The sequence below is a fragment of the Magnolia sinica genome, chromosome 11, assembly GCF_029962835.1.
Source record: "Magnolia sinica isolate HGM2019 chromosome 11, MsV1, whole genome shotgun sequence".
Taxonomy (NCBI): Eukaryota; Viridiplantae; Streptophyta; class Magnoliopsida; order Magnoliales; family Magnoliaceae; genus Magnolia; species Magnolia sinica.
In genome coordinates, this window is record NC_080583.1 from 9,243,850 (window position 1) to 9,260,384 (window position 16,535).

The 16,535-nt window shown below is 39.3% G+C and overlaps 1 protein-coding gene and 1 long non-coding RNA gene across 2 annotated transcripts; one reads left to right on the forward strand and one right to left on the reverse strand.

The window, feature by feature from the left end:
• Window positions 1-1,810: 1,810 nt before the first annotated feature.
• On the forward strand, window positions 1,811-12,819 carry LOC131218767 (auxin-responsive protein IAA9-like). Its single transcript, XM_058213547.1, has 6 exons — window positions 1,811-2,071; window positions 6,082-6,830; window positions 6,920-7,146; window positions 7,284-7,425; window positions 11,135-11,196; window positions 12,402-12,819. Exons 2-6 carry the CDS (start codon window positions 6,115-6,117, stop codon window positions 12,437-12,439), a joined length of 1,185 nt encoding a protein of 394 aa, XP_058069530.1. The 5' UTR covers window positions 1,811-2,071; window positions 6,082-6,114; the 3' UTR covers window positions 12,440-12,819.
• Window positions 12,192-12,434, reverse strand: LOC131218768 (uncharacterized). Its single transcript, XR_009157853.1, has 2 exons — window positions 12,322-12,434; window positions 12,192-12,269 (listed from the first exon to the last, which is right to left on the reverse strand). It is a non-coding gene; the product is annotated as an uncharacterized LOC131218768 (long non-coding RNA).
• Window positions 12,820-16,535: the final 3,716 nt, after the last annotated feature.

The window sequence follows — 16,535 nt, forward strand, 5'->3', positions numbered from 1 at the left end:
ATGGTACCTTATGGGGCACGTATAAAAGGCGGTAGAATACATCCCCACGTTACTCCTACATGATACAATCCAGACATTGACGTGTGGATGTGGGGCCATCTTCCAACCATCCAAGCCCTTTATATGATGGCCTCACTTTGCATGGCATGGGATGGAAAGGAAACCACTAGATTAGAATATTTTAAGGCTGTGATCATTTTAACTATTTTCTTAAGAGTACGGACGGTCACTTTTAATTTGAATAATTAAAATGTTTAATTATTTCAATTTGAGATTTACAGCTTCGATTTCTCCATCCACTGAAGGCCCATCATTTAAATGGTATGGATCATTGAACTTTACCAGGTCTAATGGATAAAGTCCGTATATATCCTACAGCAATATGAGAGTATGTATTCCACCATACCTCTTTCTGAAAAAGAATAAAAATATGGATACTCCGGTAGAGTGTGATGGTGATACGCAGGCTCTTATAAATTATTTAGAACTCGTATACAGGGAATACAACCCATTCGAATTAAAATCTCCAAAGCTATGAAACCCAGTTTGGGATTAACTAATATCTAGGCTTATTTGATTATCTGACCGTTCGATTTTTGGCATTTATTGGATGGTTAAGCGTATAAAACATCCAATGGTCCGATTTCAACAAACAAGTTTGCATGAATCAGAGGTTGAGATCATTCAAAATTTTCGGTTTTATTACTGTGACTCGAAGATGTTAATTTGCACAATTTAGTCGGTTGATTTTGAGTAAATATATGCCACGTGTATCATTTACGACTACATACGTATCAAGAACCGAAGGCTGCGGAGTATCAAATAACTGCCCTTATAAAGATGGAGACAGTAAATTAGAGAAGAAAAAGAAAAAGAAAAATGCTAAATACACACGCGTGGGGAGCCAAGACCATCCACTCGCAGACGCACATTCTGTAACACGTGGCGAGATCTGAGCTTTTTATCTCGTTGGAATAAAAAATCTTCCGTTCAAAAATTAGCCCACTGCTGTCCTGGTGTGGGCCACATGGTACGAAATAAACCAACAGTCGAAACAATTTTTAGCCGTCCATTTGTTTTTGTCTGTTGTGGCCCGCCTAATCTGTGATTTTACAAAAGCACACTTGTCCATCACTGGCACGTGTGCATACCTCTGGATAAGTTCTGTACAAGTGGGCCCGTGCTTTTTGTTGATCCAGATCGTTGATCTGATGGGTCTAACAGCAGTGATGGACCACAGAACCATGGCCCCCAATCGTACTAAAGTCGAGAACGTGTAACACTTCGCGGTCTCGGGCCGTGGACTTACAATTCCTCGGCGGGGAAAGGAGAGTGACCAGCTGGGTTCTGGTGCACATCCTGACCATTGTCCTGATGGTGCTCACTGTGTAAGGAATGGCCCATTGGATCCATTGATCAACGCCGTTATTATTATGGACTTAGAGAAAATGAACGACCCAAAAATCTTATAGATAGAAAACCATATCTATCCAAACCTTTTCCTTTTCTTTAACCGTTTATATATTTTTATTTAAAATTTATGAAGATATATATTTTATCATGGTAAATTTTTTTCATTTTTATCATCCATAGTATGATAAATATTTTCAACGGTCTAGATCATCAAAAAGTGGGCCCATATATATGAAAGATAGCGTAAGGACATAATTCACCATAATCCCTCGTGAAAGGAAAGCAATCTTTACGCCTGCACTTTCCACTTTCCGGAAAATCCAATTTAGCTTGTAAAAATAACGGGAGACAGATATTTCATTTCTTCACAGGAAAAAGGGTAAACGGCTAGGATAAAGACGATCAGCGAATCGAAGCCGTCCGTTGTCTTCTCGGTTTGATCGGCGTGGTATAAAAGCCAGATGTCTGAATTTCAGGTAGAATTTTCGAGACAAGGTTTTATATTTTCTCAGTCGGGTTGGGATTTTGAGAAGCGTCTGCTGCGAAATGGAAGGCCCTTAGAGCTTACCCCCTTTACTCATTCTCTCTGAAATCAACGGCTCAGATACGATCGTCGTCTTCAGCAACTGTTCGGACTGATCCTGCTGAAATCGCTCTGGTGAGTTGAAGAATCTCGAACTTTTGCGCCATTTTCTCGTTTTTCTACTTTGATCTGAAGCTGTTAGGGCTGAAATCCGGTAGGGGATTGATATCTTCTCTGTTTTTTTTTTTTTCCGTCGGAATCCCTTTTTTGTTGCGTTTTTTCTGCTTTGATTCGAGACCAAAGTCGCCCAAATTCGCTATTTTTTTTTTCTTTTTTAAGAGCGCGTTTGGTTGCACCAAATATCGTGAAATATTATGATACTTTGAACCAAATTAGACTGATTAATCATGAAATTTCATGATATTTATGCAACCAAACGCAGCCTAAATCTCTGTATCATGCGATTTCTGCTGTCTTACTGTCGCTAAAATCTGCTTCTTTTTGGTTTTTGCGGTTTTCCCCTTTTCTAATCTCTCTCTCTCTCTCTCTCTCTCTCTTTGGTTTATTTGAGGTGAAAATAGCTTATCTTATATTTCATTTTGTAAATTTTTTTGTAATTTTTTCTTTCTTAAATCCGCTCTTCTTTTTCTCTTTTTTTCTTTTTTTTTTTTTTCATTTTTTTTTTCGTTTTTTAATATCGGTGAAAATCTCCTAGAATTCGTTCCTTGTGCTCTTTGTTAAATATATATAAAAAAATCATAAACATCCGAGTGTTTTCTGCATTTTATTCTTCATTTAATCAACTAAGATTTCGAAGCTCTGCTCTTTGGACTTCTCCTTTTCTCATATAAAATGTGTGCTTTTTCGATAAAATTTGCCGGATTTATTAGAGATTTCGGTGCTGGAATCATCCTTCTTTTGTGTATTTTCTGCCAGTAGATATTCATATTGTCTTTAATCTTTCCTCTTCTTTGTTTTATTTATTAGGGATTTCGTTGCCTGAAATTCCTGCATCCTTTCGCCTTTCTGTGTTTTTTATATTTAGAAAATTAAAACAAATGGTCCAGATTTTTGAGATTTCTGTTCTAGGCTTGAAGTCAGGTGTGTTGGCATTGCTAGAATTTTTTGCGGTTTGATCTTTGCTGTTGCAGATGTTGCTTGCAGAATTGTAGGTGTCCTGCTCATTACAAACACGATTCCATGCACATAGGACTCATTATCTGGTGATCCAAACCGTGGAGCTGGTGGGCCTCGCTTCGATGGGGGATGCCTTGGGGATCTTCCAGATTGCAGGATCCTAACCCTTCAACATCTGGCATTTTTTTCGTTGAATGCAGACAGCTACTATATTTTTCGCAGGCTACATGCTGAAGGTTTGGGATCTTCCACTGTGGAAGATTAACATGGGCACCTGCGGTGGGGCCCCTACTGACTGCAGTTATGCGGTTGAGCAGGGCTGTATCATGCCTTCTTTTGTTTTAGCTGTATTTGTTTTGGTTTCGAGAACTGGGCATTGCATCTGGTCTGTGGTAATCTAGTATAGGGTTTAATTGTTGAGATTGGCTGGGACTTTGGTGTTGTGAATCATTGTTTGGATGTTTTAGCTATGAAAAGATCGAGAGAAAGTTAAGGCATGGAAAGTGCTTGGGTTTGTTGGGCAGTGTGGATTTAAAATCCTCTGGAATCCAGTGGATTTTGAAACCTGTGGAATCGAGAGGATTTTGCAAATCAGCTTTGAAGTGGGAATGCAAAAAGTTCTCTTTGTAGGGATTTTGGAGGAATCAAGATCCTTGCTACCAAAGTTCCAAAAAACTGAAATTCCACGAACTCCTCAGAATCCACGCTGCCAAATGACCCCTTGCTGTCTCCGGGTTTTCTTTCCTTTACCCAAGCTAAGATATCTAATAACGAAGTCTGTTTATTTGATATGGGTTTCATAAGGCATATGTCAGTCATAGATCCATTAATTCATAAACTCATGCATGTATTTATTTATTTATTTATTGCTTTTTGCTTTTTTATTTTTATTTTTTATGAATATCTAGATCCAGGTTCCACTACAGGTTATTTCCCCTGGTAGGGCTAATGGATGACTAGGTACATGAGAATGTTAAAAATATTAAGGCCTATTGATAGAAGCCTGAAAATAAGTTAATCTCATTTTAGTTAACCATTGTTATGTGTAAGTCATGGTGTGTTGTAACCGCCGTCACATGTTGTTATCAGTGGCAAGTGGCAACTAATATGCGTTACGGGTTGTAATGGCTGTTACAGAAAAGATGACACATAATGGCCATTATGGCCCTGAATAGCTAGTTATTGGGCCCATACAGGTTTTCTTAAAAAAAGAAAAGAAAAAAGAATTAAAAGAAGAAGCTGTAAAAGCGGTTATGGCCATATTGTAACATTAACGGTGGTGCCTGTTATGGCCATTGTTACCATTGGAATACTGATTACAGTATTAGATATCATGATCTCTAATGCATAGTTCCATTTTAGTTATCATAATGATGTATTCTAGATCATGGTCTCTAATACAAAATAACGATTAATTGGTGGGCTGTTTGGACAGAAAGAAACAACTGGTGTTTTCGGAACAAATCGAAGCCCTCCCGCTTAGTGTCCTCCTTTGTTAAGTGTTTGATTGCTGAATGGGTTTCGCATATGGATGGGCTTAATGTAGAGCTAGCCTTTCTTGAGGCTTAGTTCTGCTACCTCAGAGGTTCCTTCTTCTCTTGTTTTTTGTTCTCCCTTTTAATACAAGTTATTTTTCAAAAAAAAAAAAAAAAAACGATTAATTGAAATGAGATGAACCATTGTCAAATGACTACCAAATGGCCCCTTACATTGTAATATACAAATTTTTTTCTTAATTATATTCATTCTTCAAGTGAATGAACATAGTGTCACGAATGATACTTCTTTCTCACATATTGCCTTGAGGGGTAAATGGAGCACCGATACAAGTTTTCTTCAAAAAAAAAGGGGGGGGGGGGGGGGGGGCAGTTGCGGCCATATCATAACAATAATGGTGGTGGCCGTTATGGCCACTGTTGCCATCGGAATACCTTGATTAAAGTATTAGATATCAATGATCTCTAATGCATAGTTGCATCTTAGTTATCATAATGATGTATTCTAGATCATGGTCTCCAATACAAAATTACTATTAATTGAAATGAGATGAACCCATTGTCAAATGTCTACCAAATGGCCCCTTATATTGTAATATCCGTTAAAAAAATTCTGTTCATGCTTCAAGTGAATGAACAGTGTCACGATCGATACTTCTTTCTCACATATTGCCTTGAGGGGTAAATGGAGGGGGCATCATTTGTATTGTGTATCAGATCTGTTGGGAAATATTAACCAGATACATGTGTGCAAAAACACAAATATATATATGTATACAGACATGAACATCTGAATGCATATTTGCACGGAAATGTGTACCCATATGTTACATGTACATTTTGGAGTATGTTTTACAAGTTGAGATTATTGGATGCTTTTTTACTCAAAACATTTTCTACTTTCTTTTCGTCATTTGCTTATTAATACTAGAGAACTGATCACATGCAGGCAACTTGTGATATGGTATCATTTTTCCACCAGCACGCCACCTGTTTAGGAAATCAGCACCGTCAAAACAATAGGGCCACCATGAAGATCATCTTTCTTGAAATGCAGGCTGATCCACTTTCTATTTGGGCCCATCTGATGAGTGGACCAGCCTGATTTTTGTGCCAGGTGATCTTCATGTTGGGGCCTGCATTTTGATGGTACATATGTCCTACACAAATGGCATGCTAGTGGGAAAGATGGTATGGTACCTCAATTCGTGGTACCATGCCCGTAGGTGATCGGTTCTCATTAACACTAATGGATGCTCTGCCTTCTTTCATTCCCGCTCTTTTTCTTGCTGATGGTTTTCCTGGTAACATTTATTTTATTGATTGACTTGTTAATGCTTGCAAGATGGAAAGAAATTTTTCACAGTAGATTCTTGATTCTTTTAGGTTGCACCTCTTTTCCTTTTACATTAAAAGAGTATCAGGGTTCTTGGACAATAAGGTGCTTGAGTTCCACGGGCATATGGTTCTTTCTATTCTGAAGAGTTTTGCTTGGTTTTCTTTTCAAAATAGGTTAGAAGGAGATTTTGAAGTATTTGCAATCTAATGTCACCACCACTTGGCATTGTGGAGGAGGAAGGGAGCAATGTGTCACTAGAGGCTTCTTCTGCCTCTACAGAGAGCACTTGCCAGAACAACTCAGGACTGAAAGAGCATAATTACATGATATTATCCGACTGTTCTTCAGTGGAAAGTTCTGTAGTCTCAAGCTTGTCTGAGGAAAAGGATACCAGTCTGAATTTGAAGGCAACTGAGCTGAGGCTTGGGCTTCCTGGATCGCAATCTCCAGTTAGGGAGCCAGAGCTCTGTCTGTTGAGCTCGGGAAAACTGGATGAGAAACCCCTGTTTCCTTTGCATCCTTTAAAGGATGGCATCTTCTCCACATCGCAGAAAACTGTTGTATCTGGCAACAAAAGAGGATTCTCCGATGCCATGGATGGGTTCTCAGAGGTAAAAAGTTCTGTGTTTACAGATGGGAAGTGGATCTTTCCAACAGACAGACCTGAGACAGATACCACTCAATCTGTGGCACAAGGGAAATTTACCGGAAACGCAGGGATAAATTCAATTCTGTCATCCAGGGCATTGCCTAATGCGGGAGTGAAGCCTGTTTCTATCAAGGAACAATCTGGAGCATCGTCTGCCATGCTGAAAGAGATCGTGCCTCCAAAGTCATCACAGGACAGGACTCGTGGCCCCAGCGACATGAACCACAGCCAGATGGCTTCCTCTAATAATAATGGAAATGCACCTGCGGCCAAGTAAATATTGACTTTTATAAATGAAAATGAAGAGTTTCTTTGCTTTTGTTTAAGCATCTGATTATCATATCATCTTCTATTCATGACAGGGCACAGGTTGTAGGTTGGCCACCGATAAGATCATTTAGAAAGAACACCTTGGCCACCACCTCCAAGAACAATGAGGAAGTGGATGGAAAACCCAGTTCAGGAGCTCTGTTTGTCAAGGTCAGCATGGATGGTGCTCCTTACTTGAGGAAGGTAGACCTGAAAACTTACTCTACTTATCTCGAGCTCTCTTCTGCTCTCGAGAAAATGTTCAGCTGTTTTACGATCGGTGAGTTATTTGTGACACTATAATTAAGTTTTTCAATTTTAGACCTTTGTTATCTGTGTTATGCTAAGTCAACATGTTGTATTCTATGGAATGTGGTCGGCATGGGTCCAGTTACTGCTGTTTGCATATTATTTCAGGTCAGTATGGTTCCCATGGAGTTCCAGGGAGGGACATGCTGAGCGAGAGCAAGCTGAGGGATCTTCTACATGGGTCAGAGTATGTGCTTACCTATGAGGATAAAGATGGAGACTGGATGCTTGTAGGAGATGTCCCCTGGGAGTACGCTTTCTGAGTCTTCATACATAATTCCTGTCGTATCTTGAAGTTTTACTTAATTTCTAGAATGCACTAAGACCCCGTTTGGTTGTCACTTCAAAATGAGTTCATCCCATTTTAGTTAAATGATTATGTATTAGGGATCCTTGTTTATATAAATTATGTGTTATCAAGATTATTTTTAATCCATCCTTCAAAAAAAAGATTATTTTTAATCCTCGTCAAATCGCTAAATACACAATTAGTGTTAACAAAAATGGGGTGAACTCATTTTTAAGTTGCAACCAAACAGGGCCTAGCTCTTTGTGGTAAAACATGGATATTCCATTGTTGTGCCAATAGCATCTTCTTCTTCTTTTTGAACGGCAGCCAGTAAATGTTGCTTTGATGAGGAATTATGGGATTCTTGACCAAGGCTTTTGACAGTAGGTTTTCAGTTCTGACCAGTGGGGCCCATGTTTTGGCAATCCAGACCACCATTGGTCTGTTGTGATCCAGCAGGATTGCCTATTTCCTAAGATCCCCTTGATAGGATAATCACAACCTTTCAGTTTGTAGCCTTCAGACTGTCCACACTTAACTGAATGGGAAAGAAGATCAGTGACTTCAATATTTCAATCAAGGCAATTCTTTGGGCATGGTGCACCTATGGTGGGATGCAACAGAGCACCAGTCTTGACTACTGAATCATGTTCTCTTCTAAGAACCACAAACCCAAGTACACCATTTGAAGACTCAGGTTGAGTATTCATTAGTGCTTCTCTGCTTGGACATGATTTGCATGTTTGCTATTGGACATCAATTTTCAGAGATCACGACACAAGTGGAAGGAAACACACACACACACACATCAGTAATACTTTAGTAACTAACAGTCATATATACATTAATAATAATTAACAGAGTATGGGGCAAAAAAAACATTACACTGTTAGTTTTGTTTTGTTGTAGTTTCTCTACTTCAATGAATTCATTAACTAACGATAGATAGCCAAGAAAAGATCGTCTATTCAATTTTGGATTACCATTTCCATATCATGTGTATGGGTTGCCCTTTTCTACCTATGTGTATCTTAGGCATGTCTGATTGAGGCAATAAGAATTTGCATGTTATGCAGGTCTCCAAGCCTGTTGGGCTCACTTCACAATTATAACTCATGCTTGTATTGTGATTATCTGTAAAGAATCAAAAAGTAAATAACAATTAGGACAGGATTTGTATGACTCATGGCCACAATATTTGTAGTCTACACGGTTTTTCAAATTTGAAACGTGGGGCCCATGATTTAGTGACTTCGATCACTGGTTGGATGTATTATACCGCATAAAAGTAAATAATAACAATTAGGGTAGAATTTGTATGACTTATGGCAACGATGTTTGTGGTATACACGGGTTTTCAATTTTGAAAAGTGGGGCCCATGATTTAGACCATTGTTCATCATATAACACCACAAATTGAATATGCTTAAAAGACTTCCTCGATGAGACAATCTGAACTTTCGATTTGTGGTCTATTGAGAGACGGTTAAGGTCCATTGATGTGCACAAAGGCCTTGGACACACTATGCACAAATAAGGAGTGGAACAAGAGAGAGAGAGACTTCAAGAAAATATTGTGGATAAATCTTGCTATTATGAAGTATTTCTTGCTTGATACATCGCAAGGGGTCTCATACTACCCATAATGAGTTTCTACACTTTCTTCTCATTTAATGAGTTTCTACCTTCCCAAACTACCCATAAATTTTTTTGTCTTGTCTTGCACTATATCTTCTAAAAAATGCCCTTACAAACTTGTATGATTACAAAATTTGGTTTACTTCTCTACACCCTTCCTTTAAACGTAATTTTATTCCATAGACTATTTCAAACATATTTGTTAACCTATTAAAGTTGTTGGCTTTGAGGGGTTTTTTGAAAATATCAGCAGCTTGATCTTGTGACATCGCAAGGGGTCTCATACTACCCATAATGAGTTTCTACACTTTCTTCTCATTTAATGAGTTTCTACCTTCCCAAACTAAGCGATTGTCAAAATACTTGCTCCTTTTATGAAATATGGGATTCTTAGCTAAGGCAATGGAGGAATTGTTGTCAACATGGATCTTTGTAGGCTTCTCTTGGTGCATTTGATGTTCTTTGAGAAGATTCCTTTGCCAAATCACATGACACCCTTGATAATGCGGCTACACGTTTGGCTTAATATGTCGAAAGGGTAACAATCGATTGTTTCTTTGATTGTCACGTGAAAGTAGTATCTCCTTCTTCATGTGCTCCTAGATTAAAGTGGAAGCGATTGTCAAAATACTTGCTCCTTTTATGAAATATGGGATTCTTAGCTAAGGCAATGGAGGAATTGTTGTCAACATGGATCTTTGTAGGCTTCTCTTGGTGCATTTGAAGTTCTTTGAGAAGATTCCTTTGCCAAATCACATGACACCCTTGATAATGCGGCTACACGTTTGGCTTAATATGTCGAAAGGGTAACAATCGATTGTTTCTTTGATTGTCACGTGAAAGTAGTATCTCCCATGTAAAGTACAAAACCTGAAGTGCTTTTTCTATCATCCAAGCCTCTCCTCCAATCATTGTCTGAATATCTTATAACTTGGGGGGACCTATTTACACTCTTCTTTTCTCATTTAATTAGTTTCAACCTACCCCAACTATGCAAAATTTTTCCATATTAAGCCAAACGGTCGATCTAGGATTACCAAGCCAGAGGTGCCACTCTTTAGAACTTACAACCCATGTATAATATCAAAGAAATGGGCCTGGCATCATACTATTAAGATAAAAAACACTTGTCATCCTTTATAGGCATTGTGTAATGCAAGGGTATCTTGGTGTGATTCCAAGGATGCACCGTATCTCCACGCTAGAGTGGGGTGGCCAACAAGGTGGGGTTTATATGATGCAAAATGGCCACGAGGTGGAGCCCACTATGTGATCGTGCGATTTGGGGGCCCATGGGGAGGTCTTGCCTAGGAGGGCCTACATATAGAGATAAACTGGTCATTTGTCTGCTATCAAAATTATATCAGTGCGAAAGCCTGGTGGTCGAGTCTCCTCATCGGCGTGGTGGGATGATGCAGGGGCATCTTGATGTGATTTCAAGGATGCACCGTATCTCTACGCTAGGGTGGGGTGATCCACGAGAAGGGGTTTGTGTGAAGCCCACTATGGGACCGTGCGATTCGAGGACCTGTGTCAAGTGGGGGTTGTCCACAAGGTGGTCTTGCCTAGGTTTGCCTGGGAGGGCCTGCATATAGAGATAAATCGGTCCTTCTTCATCAGCTATAGAGCTTTTGGTGCACTAGTCGGTTGTCCGCTATCACTGTGTCTAGGAGTATTGAACATGCAGACAGACACATGGTGACATGGCACAATTATGAAATGTCATATCCTTGTGGCATAGGTCTTATAAGAGGAACCAAAAGTGTTTGAAAGTCACCATTTAAGGAATCGATGCAACCTAGAAGTCTCCAATGAGAAGATTGCACAGGAAAATTTCAGTAGAGAGTATTGTAGTATTTCATGAGTGCATTTTAATCCATTCTTTTGAAGTAGAAACATCATTGACTGTTTACAATGCATACAAACTACATGAAGTTCTTTCTGTTATTGGCAAGTCATTCAGAGTCAATTTGTCTAAAAGAAACTATGGATGTTGCTTCCTCTTCTTACCTTTATTTTGGATTTGTTGCAGGATGTTTACTGATTCATGTAAGAGGCTGCGGATCATGAAGAGTGCTGATGCCATTGGCCTAGGTAAGTTAATTTCTGATTTATGGTTTTCTTGAATTTTAGTTGGTTCTGCCTGTTTCTAGGTGGAATTATATGATCCTTGACCTGAGGATATCCACTTTTTTGAACGTTAACTGAAATTTTTATTAAGAACAATGTTAAAGGAGAGGCACCAAAGAGTTGGTTCCATGTATCCCTCCCATCCCTGCATTTGCAAGGGAATCGGCTACTTGATTTGTGTGCCTTCGGACATTGGAGCCAAAACGGATCTTACCTCAGATACACTAAAAGCAGACTTCGATGTTCCTGTGTCATTGGAAGATCCCACTTGCTGACATTGTGAGACTCGCCTTAAGTGATGAGAGTCCTTTGGAAGGAGACTTCAAATATGTGGAAATGTTCTCCTAGTTGCAAAACCTCCACCTCACTAGAGCCCACCTCACTGCAGGTTCCCGATTCTCGAATATTCCATCATAAGTATGTCACCTTTATTGCTTCTCAGAACACTTCCCCGACCTGAAGGACCTGGGTTTGCATGTGAACATCCATTAGAATTTTGTTTCAGATGCCCCATGGGAGACTATATCTGTATCATGTTGCTGACCGACCTTTCTCACCAATGAAAATTGCCACCTTATAATCTTGGACAAGACCCCTCTGGAAATTCCCCGCAACCCTGGCCTACCCAGCCTCCATCCACTATACTGGGGATTTAAGTTTGTATAAGTGGGCCCCATGGTTAGGTGATCCAAACCATTTGTATGTTTGGGCCTACCGTGGATGGATCCACATGCCATAAATCTCCCAGGTTGTAAAATCTGAATCATGGGCCATGCATGGCGGTATGGCCCAACATACGAATGATCTGGTGCTTTGAAACATGGGCTCCACTGAAAACTCAACTGCACTGCATATCCATAGGTCGATCATCTTGCGATTCCTCATCTAGAGATGAGCATTGCATCCTTGCATTTGTCTATACATAAGCTTGGGGACTTTGGTGAAACAACAAACGGATGACTTTAGGAATGAACTAGCAGAATCTATACTTCCATTCAGTGAAATCCACTCAATTCCATTCCCTTATACTGTTCTACCTGCAAGAGGTCTGCATAATCCACTCAATTTCATTCCCCTATACTGTTCTACCCACAAGATATCTGCATTGGTGTTGTTTCAGTTGAGTACTTGCTTTCCATGCTCTTACAATTTCTCTCGTGCAACTGCAGCTCCAAGGGCCATGGAGAAGTGCAGGAGCCGGAACTAAGCTGGTATCTGAACATGATTAATGCTTTCTGACCAAAGGGCACTTGAAAGGGAGAAATCCAGCAGCAGTGGGAAACTTCCAAACGTTGTTGGGGGTAGGTTGGAAACACGTGAGGAGATTGCCACGGAATGGAATCGAAAGGGAGGAAGTCAATGCCTAGGCCAGAAGGCGGGATCATGGGTTAGATGCTCTTTTATCTTTATCGTGCTGGAAATCTATGTCATGTGATTGCTGTTTTGAGTTTTTTTTTTTTTTCCAAGGAGACATGAGTGAGAGATTCTCTAAGTAATTCTATTTTAAAGGTGTTTCTATGAGTTACTCTTGTTCCCCCACAGTGTTGGAGGACTTCTAATCTGTAAAGTGCTTTGTGTTTGTGGACCTGTTTGGTTAGTATTTGTGCAAGTTGTTTTGAGGACCCTTTCCAAAGTTTGATCCCTTATTTCAAAGGAAAAAAAATCTTCATGATGTGTTTGGATGTCCAATTCTGTTGAATTGCAATTTAGTCCAACCAAAATCCAAATGACCCAAAATGTAGTTTCCTTCCCTAGCATTCACATTGAGGTCTTTGCTCCAGATTGCAGTTATATTTAAGAGGAATGTAACTGCAATTCCATGGTTACTTCCTTGGATGAATGCTAGGAAACTTCATTTATTTCAGGTAATTACCTCTTCCAATGATCACTGTCCAGTTCACTTGTTCATCCAAACACAGCTTTGCTTGCATCTGAAAAGGTGCTCCTTTCAGGCCTATTTTTCAGGGTTCCAGATTCATCTGGCGGGCCTCTGTTTAAGCCATTTCGACCACACAGTTGTGGGAGCCCACAATTGTATGTAGAGTCATTGTAGCTCTTTCCGGCACACTAGCTTATCGTTGGCAAGTGACCAGCATCATTATCTGGTTGAGAATAGTAATATACATGTATGCTCTGTACTGATTCCACCTGCACTGTTTCTCTCTGCTCTCTCTCCCTTTTTCATTCTTTTATTTTATTTGGAGGGGGGCCTAGGGCTGAGAAGCCTGTTTGGCATTTTGCCTTCAATGTGGGGGCTGAAATCTGAAAATGGCCGTTTCCTCTGTTGGAGAAAAAAGCCTTTTGGTCTGTTGCTCTATGCATCTCTGCTGCTTTTTGAGAATTGGATTTCTTGTTGCAAGCATCTATTTTTTAATGGGGGTTTCTCTCTTTTTTAGAGAAAAGAGTATCTTCTCTCTCCCCATGTGATGTGGGGTTATTTAATTAGGAAATAGTCATATACAATAATGCATTATTCTACTGATTAATAGCATATCTTCTTCACGTGGCCGACTAGAAATCTATAAAGCTCTTCTATAGATTCGAATTCAAAAGATAGGATTGATTGATTGTTGTAACAGATCCGATTGAATTATACTATGTAACTAACTTCATCTCTTGGGGTCTTCTTTGGGAGATGCCTGCAAAAAGAATTTTTATTTATTTATTTATTTTGTTTTTTCCGCCCATATGTGAGCACTAGTTGCATGTTTGGCTGCCAATTTTGAAATAAAATGATTTATTCATAGGCAAATTAGAGTCTAAAGTGGTGCTGGCCGAAATTGAGAAATGGCTCTCTGGCCACTTCTGTTGTGAACCCTGTGGCTCAAGGCTGCCCCCTGTACAGATCAACATGCTACTATCAAACCTGTTGAAGATCTAACCTGTCCATCTGTTGTGTCTCACTCAAAGATGCTCTGGCCCAGAGCTCAAGCTGGTCCACTTATAAGGTTGCCCAAAATGCTTGAAAATAGATGAACTTGAACAATGAACTGGGAGATATTCTTTTCAGTAGTCACAATGAACTTGGAGATTATTTTATTTTCACTAGTCACTATGAACTGGGAGAAATTATTTTCACCAGTCGAATTTCATTCACACTGGCATCAGCACATCTAGGAGGACAGATCCAATTGATGAACGGTTTTGATTCCAGAAACTTGTGCCACATTAGCACATGTTCTATGAATAGTATAACATCTTTACCTGAAGGAGAAAAGCACGGGCTAGACCCTGAGATAGTTTTAGCGCCATTTTCAAATGTTTGTTGACTCATTCTCCTCCCATGAGGCACTCATGTTTGGCCATCTAGAACATTCAAAAAAATCCTAACCATCCAATTGATTACAATCAATGGGGTGGTCAAAACTAAAATAGTGGGGAATCCAAGTCCATGGACAAAATTAGATAGTAATCTCTTGGTTTTTTTTTTTTCCTCTCTCTCCTTTGGTTTAGCAACTTACACTGTCTGGATTACGACAAAACAATGCCATGTGTATGGGAATAGTTGAAGAGTTATCCCCATTTTTAAAATGGCAGCAAACTATCATAGAGTCATTTGAATGGTCCATCCACAATGTGCTCTATGTGATTTTAAAAACATACATTGCAAAAGATGCTTTGTGATGTAATAAAAGAATAACTAAAAAAATAGTAAATAGTATGCTTTATATCCAACTAGATCATTGGAAATCGAAGATTGCATATGTGCAATAGAGTTACTAAATAATAACTATCTCATATTGCATTCCTTTTATAAAATCATTTTTTTCAAACAATGCTATCCAAACAAAATTTTAAGAAGAAGAAAAATAATAATATTTAGAATAGGCAGTGTCTTCCAAATAGCATTCCGAGATAAAATCAATTTTCACGAACTGCTATTCAAAATTATCATTTACATTGAAATTTGTTATCATCATCTAAGCCTTAGCATCGAACAACCTTCGATGGCATCGAACCACTTCGATGTCATTGAACTAAACACCAAAATGTTCTAGTGACTAAACATATATTTTCCAAATTTTCTTAATGGCACTTTGTTGTCATCGATGGCTTGTCAATGACATTGAACCCATTTGAATAGCATCTTGCAGGACACCAAAAGTGTCCAACAACAAATCGTGAGATTTTCAGATTTTTCCAATGGCATCGAGCAGCTATCAATAATATCGAGTAGCTCTCGATGGCATCAAACGATGAGATTTTTGGATTTTTCCAATGGCATCGAGCAGCTGTCAAAAGATTTGGAACATCAACAACATTGGGGTCCACTACATGAATCCCATTTTTTAGTTAATAAAGCCTTACATGGAAATTTGTATTGAAAAAAATCATTTTCGGACTATGATCTATGCCCATTTCCCTTTAATAAGAAGTCCTCTATGGATTTTATTGTAGCAGGAAAGAAAATTCAAAATTCACGATCATGAGGTGGCAACGGTTATAACATTATTTTGAAATACAACCCATCCATTAAGTTCATCTAACCTTGTTTAGCCTTGATGCTGAAAACAAGGCCAATTCAACACTGGCCCAGTTTCAAGTAATATAAAAAAAACTCTTTATATAACTTGAAACTGGAATACTATCATTTTTGGGTAGTCCTTTCATTTTGATCAGGCACATCAGATGAGAGGATTGGATGGTGTATAAACACTACGGTGGGCCCTACACAAAACTAATGGTGGAAGACCCTTCTCAACTGTTTCCCATCGTGTGGCCTACCTGAGTTTTGGATCATCATCATTTTTGGGTTCCATGGTGAAGATGAGGCTGGGTACCTGACGGACGGGGTGGATCTCATGAAAGTTCCACCCACTTGGCGCTAGGTAGGCACTAAGAGAGGTAAAGCAGAGTGTGACTTGGGTGCGACACCTTCAGCGATGTGTGAACCATTGAAAATGAAGCAGATACAAATTTCGACTTTAGGAATTGGGGCAGAGAACATTCAATGAAACACACTAAAATCAAGTTCCCATCAGACTCCATTAATCAATGGCCCACTTCATCATTGGCTATGTGGGTGAGCTATGAGTCCTTCTCTTCCACTAAAAAGCTCACTTAATAATCTCTTTGATTAGTGTTAATGGTTTATGTTAGTTAGCAAAAACTTTGAAGGCATGATTTAGGGGTGGCAATTTCCTAGGTTTGAGCCAGACCATGCTAGGCCTGGGCCTGACCCAACCGCTTAAGGTCCTAAGGCCTGAGCGAGTCCGAGCTAACCTAATCTGGCTTGAAAATTGATAAAATCCTTATTTCCCACTTGAATGCTCCTAATCTACGGGTTGATCAGGTGGGTCACA

What these genes read in the sequence shown, in the direction of transcription:
- LOC131218767 (XM_058213547.1), top strand. Translation starts at nt 6,115, where the DNA reads ATGTCACCACCACTTGGCATTGTGGAGGAGGAAGGGAGCAATGTGTCA. An exon ending in GTTCAGCTGTTTTACGATCG is followed by an intron (nt 7,147 to 7,283) that starts GTGAGTTATTTG and finishes ATATTATTTCAG; the next exon opens with GTCAGTATGGTTCCCATGGA. An exon ending in GTAGGAGATGTCCCCTGGGA is followed by an intron (nt 7,426 to 11,134) that starts GTACGCTTTCTG and finishes GATTTGTTGCAG; the next exon opens with GATGTTTACTGATTCATGTA.